The sequence below is a fragment of the Vigna unguiculata genome, chromosome 11 (genome assembly GCF_037176805.1).
Source record: "Vigna unguiculata cultivar grain cowpea cultivar isolate G323 ecotype 2 chromosome 11, ASM3717680v1, whole genome shotgun sequence".
Classification (NCBI taxonomy): domain Eukaryota; kingdom Viridiplantae; phylum Streptophyta; class Magnoliopsida; order Fabales; family Fabaceae; genus Vigna; species Vigna unguiculata.
The window spans coordinates 34,802,176-34,806,544 of NC_140802.1; the positions used below are offsets into that span (position 1 = coordinate 34,802,176).

Below are 4,369 nucleotides of genomic sequence, written 5' to 3' on the forward strand. Positions count from 1 at the left end.
ATAAACAAAATAATCTTCACAACGAAGATGAAAATTTAAGTAAGAAAGTTTTTAATTTAGAAGGTACGAATGGATACTATTTATTGACAAAAGTAGGTGATACATCTTGCATAATGGATACACCAATCTTTATAACAATTCCACTATAAAAAATTATGTACACACTTTAGGTAAGCTAAAAATAATCACGCCCAGCAACTAATGTCAAAGCAGCAACCAATCGAAATGGAGACACTCACAATTGATCTTACGAATTAGAGTACCTCTAACCTTTTATGACAGAATGAGTAGAGTTTCAAACTATTTTTCGCGCTTCTAAAATATCTCTTTATCTCACAAAGAAAGAAACATATAGGTAAAGAAAACTTTACATATATTAAATTGATTGTTAAATTGATTGAAAGTAATTGTCGATCGATTAATTTTATTTTAATAAGTAAAATCAAGTGATTCATTATTATTTAGTCAATTTTGATATGCACATACTATTTAATTTATTAAACACATTTTTAACATATTAAATAACACCTTTTTATTACCTTCACAACGAAGATGAAAATTTAGGACAGAATTCGTTTGAAGTTTTTAATTCAGAAGGTACAAATGGACCCTATTTGTCGACAAGAGTAGGTGATACACGCTTGCATGACAGATACACCAATCTTTATAATATTAATCCTCCATAAAAAATTATATAGACACTATATAGGTAAGCCAGAAAAAATCACAACCAATGCAAAGTAGGAGTGGTTAACTTTTCTTTTAGTGGGATTTTGCAGTGCTGAAAATGAGTGTAACGTGCTTCAAAAGTTGAATAGGATTAGCATTTAATATATATGGAGTTAATGACTGTAGACTGAATTTGTTTGCACTTTAAGTTCTATATGTTTATCCGAAGTAGAAATTATACACACCTTAAAAACATGAAATATATAATATAATTTAATTTACGGATTGATAAGAACGGGTGCATAGCTTGGCCTCGTTATTAATTAGGGAGAAATCTAGTGTTAATTAATGTTAATTGAAATATGGTTTCACGTGATAAACCTGTGTTATTGTTGTATTGGCTTCAGGAAATAGAACACAGTTTAGCTTATAAATATAGACCAAAACTAATTTGAGGTTTCATCAACATATCCATCCACCAACCTATTACCTTGAGTATAGTTAAGACAGAAAAAGTATGGAGTGCAAGAGTGAAGAGCGTGTCTCAAAGCTACTTTCAGCTCAAACCCATGTTTGGAATCACATTTTCAGCTTCATAAATTCCATGTCCCTAAAATGTGCAATTGATTTGGAAATACCTGACATCATACACAAGCATGGTGAACCCATGCCACTCTCACAACTCACTGCTTCACTATCAATGAATCCTTCCAAAGCCAACAACATCTACCGGTTGATGCGAATCTTGACCCATTCTGGGTTCTTCTCTGAAGTGAAGGTGAATGAGAATGAGGTTGAAATGGGTTATGTGTTGACGGATGCATCCACTCTGCTATTGAAGGACAACCCCTTGAGTGTGACACCTTTCTTGCATGCAATGCTTGATCCAATTTTGACAAAGCCATGGCATGGATTGGCTACATGGTTCAGGAATGATGATCCCTCGCCATTCCAAACAGCACATGGGATGAAAATATGGGACTACGCTGGGCGTGATCAAAAACTGAATCAGCTTTTCAATGATGCGATGGCGAGTGACGCTGAATTGGTTTCCAATGTGGTGATTGAGAGGTGTGGGGGAGTGTTGAAGGGGTTGGAGTCAGTTGTTGATGTTGGGGGAGGCACAGGTACCATGGCAAAGGCGATTGCCAACGCATTCCCTCACATAGACTGCACCGTATTTGATCTCCCACATGTTGTTGCCGACTTACAAGGATCTCAGAACTTAAAATTTGTTGGAGGTGACATGTTTGAGTGGGTTCCTCCTGCAGATGCCGTTCTATTGAAGGTAAAATTTGATTATTAAGTAGTTTTAGTTTTGGACATTGGTCCCTGATTGCGTTGATTGATGATGCAGTGGATATTGCATGACTGGAATGACGAGCAGTGTGTGAGAATACTGAAGAAATGCAAGGAGGGAGTAAAGAAGAAGGTGATAGCGATAGACATGGTGATGGAGAGTGAAAAGCTTGATTATGAATCAACTGAAACACAGCTCATGGTTGATATGGTTGTGATGGTGTTGTATCCTGGAAAAGAGAGGACTGAGAAAGAATGGGCTAAGATCATTTTCTCTGCTGGTTTCAGTGACTACAAGATAACTCCAATCGTGGGTTTGAGGTCTCTCATCGAGATTTATCCCTGACAGTTATACCCTCTTTTGGACTGTTCTGTGTGCCATATTATTATTCTATAACTCCACTGCTGCCAAGGAGAAGCACTATGCACCAATAAAATCCCTTCAATTATCTTGTATTTCATTCACTATGTTGTGATGGAATGGAATCTATATATGAAATGCTTTTTCTAATTTGTTTTTCATCTGTATATGTCTCTCTCTTTCCTTTTCCTTTCTATGTATGATTACTCAAGCTCGAAACTTTTCTTTTGTGTTTGTGTTCACATCACTCTTCCAGTACGCAGTCACATCTCCAATAATTGCATTGATAGATATCTCAGTGGATCTTATGCATTTTACCAAATTAGTATATTTTTCCTACCTTTCATCAATATATATAATATATATAGTTTTAATTAATCGTAAGGTACCCAGTTTGGTACTAGAGTGTCAAATTGGTACCCGCTTTTAAAAAAGTGTCAATTGCATCCCAATTTTTGAAAATTTTTTCAATTAGGTCCCTTTTAGACAGAGTTGACTAACGCCGTTAGTCAACGTGCCACGTGTCAATCTGTGGTTTTTTTGATTTTTTTTAAAAAAAATTTTAATTTTTTTTAATTTTTTAATTTTTATTTTTTAAATTTTTTTAAAAAAAATTAAAAATGCCACGTGCCAAGTCCCTGTGTGTGACACGTGGCATTGTCAGTGCCACGTGGCATTGTAATGCCACGTGTCAGTGTCACTATTAGATGTCATTGTGTTGATTTCGATTTGGTCCCCACATATGTCTTTTTGTTTCAATTTAGTACCTAAGTATGTGTATCTGATTCAATTTTGACCTAATAATTTTTAATAATTAAAATATTTTTTAATAAAATTAAAAGTAATTAAGTATAAAAGTTTAAAAAAAATTAAGTATTTGATATTTATATTAAAATTTAGTGGTAAAAGTCATTTTAGTACTTATAAATAGCACAACATTCATACAAATAATAAATTTGGTCTGAAATTGAGAGAAACATTATAAATATTAGTACTTAATTTTGTAAAAATATTTATACTTAATTATTTTTAATCTTATAAAAAATGGATTACAAAAATATTTTAATTATTAAAAGAAAATTGGGACAAAATTGAATCAGATACACATACTTAGGTACTAAATTGAAACAAAAAGACATATGTGGGGACCAAATCGAAATCAACACAATGACATCTAATAGTGACACTGACACGTGGCATTACAATGCCACGTGGCACTGACAATGCCACGTGTCACACATAGGGACTTGACACGTGGCATTTTTAATTTTTTTTAAAAAAAATTTTAAAAAAAATTTTAAAAAAAATTTAAAAATTAAAAAAAAATTAAAATTTTTTTAAAAAAAAATCAAAAAAACCACAGATTGACACGTGGCACGTTGACTAACGGCATTAGTCAACTCTGTCTGAAAGGGACCTAATTGAAACAATTTTCAAAAGTTGGGATGCAATTGACACTTTTTTAAAAGCGGGTACCAATTTGACACTCTAGTACCAAACTGGGTACCTTACGATTAATTAAACCTATATATATATATATATATATATATATATATATATATATATATATATATATATATATATATATATGTGGAAAATGATAAAGTGACTCCATATTCTGACTCCTTATTTGACTCCATGAGGTGGCAAGTGGATTTTATTTTTTAAATTAAAATAATTTTATTAAAGCATTTTACTTCAGACGTGTCTTTTTTATTTTTTATTAAAACTTATTTTGTAGAAAGACGTTTTGGAGTGTGGGTGTGGGCGTGAAAATTGAAAGGGTGAGAAAGTAGGTTTTCTTTGGAGAGTGTGTGGGCGTAGAGCAAGCAAAATTGAAAGGGTGAGAAGGTAGATTTTCTTTGGAGAGTGGGTGTGCGCAGAGCAAGCAAAAATGAAGAAAGGGAAAAGAAAGAAAGAAAGGGAAAAGAAAGAAAGAAAGGGAAAAGGAAGAAAGGAGAAAGAGGGAGAAGACGTGTGTTGTAGTGAAATCGAAGAAGAAGAAGGGAGAAGACGATCCTCCCAGAGTTAGGGTTTTTG

General features: G+C 33.2%; 1 protein-coding gene across 1 annotated transcript; it reads left to right on the forward strand.

Annotated features, from left to right (window-relative positions):
- Window positions 1–1,125: 1,125 nt before the first annotated feature.
- On the forward strand, window positions 1,126–2,490 carry LOC114170715 (putative O-methyltransferase 3). Its single transcript, XM_028056258.2, has 2 exons — window positions 1,126–1,957; window positions 2,027–2,490. Exons 1-2 carry the CDS (start codon window positions 1,187–1,189, stop codon window positions 2,312–2,314), a joined length of 1,059 nt encoding a protein of 352 aa, XP_027912059.2. The 5' UTR covers window positions 1,126–1,186; the 3' UTR covers window positions 2,315–2,490.
- Window positions 2,491–4,369: the final 1,879 nt, after the last annotated feature.

Excerpts from the sequence above, each read along its gene's own strand:
- LOC114170715 (XM_028056258.2), top strand. The coding sequence starts at position 1,187 with ATGGAGTGCAAGAGTGAAGAGCGTGTCTCAAAGCTACTTTCAGCTCAA. Across the intron at positions 1,958-2,026 it reads CAGATGCCGTTCTATTGAAG|TGGATATTGCATGACTGGAA; the intron begins GTAAAATTTGAT and ends TTGATGATGCAG.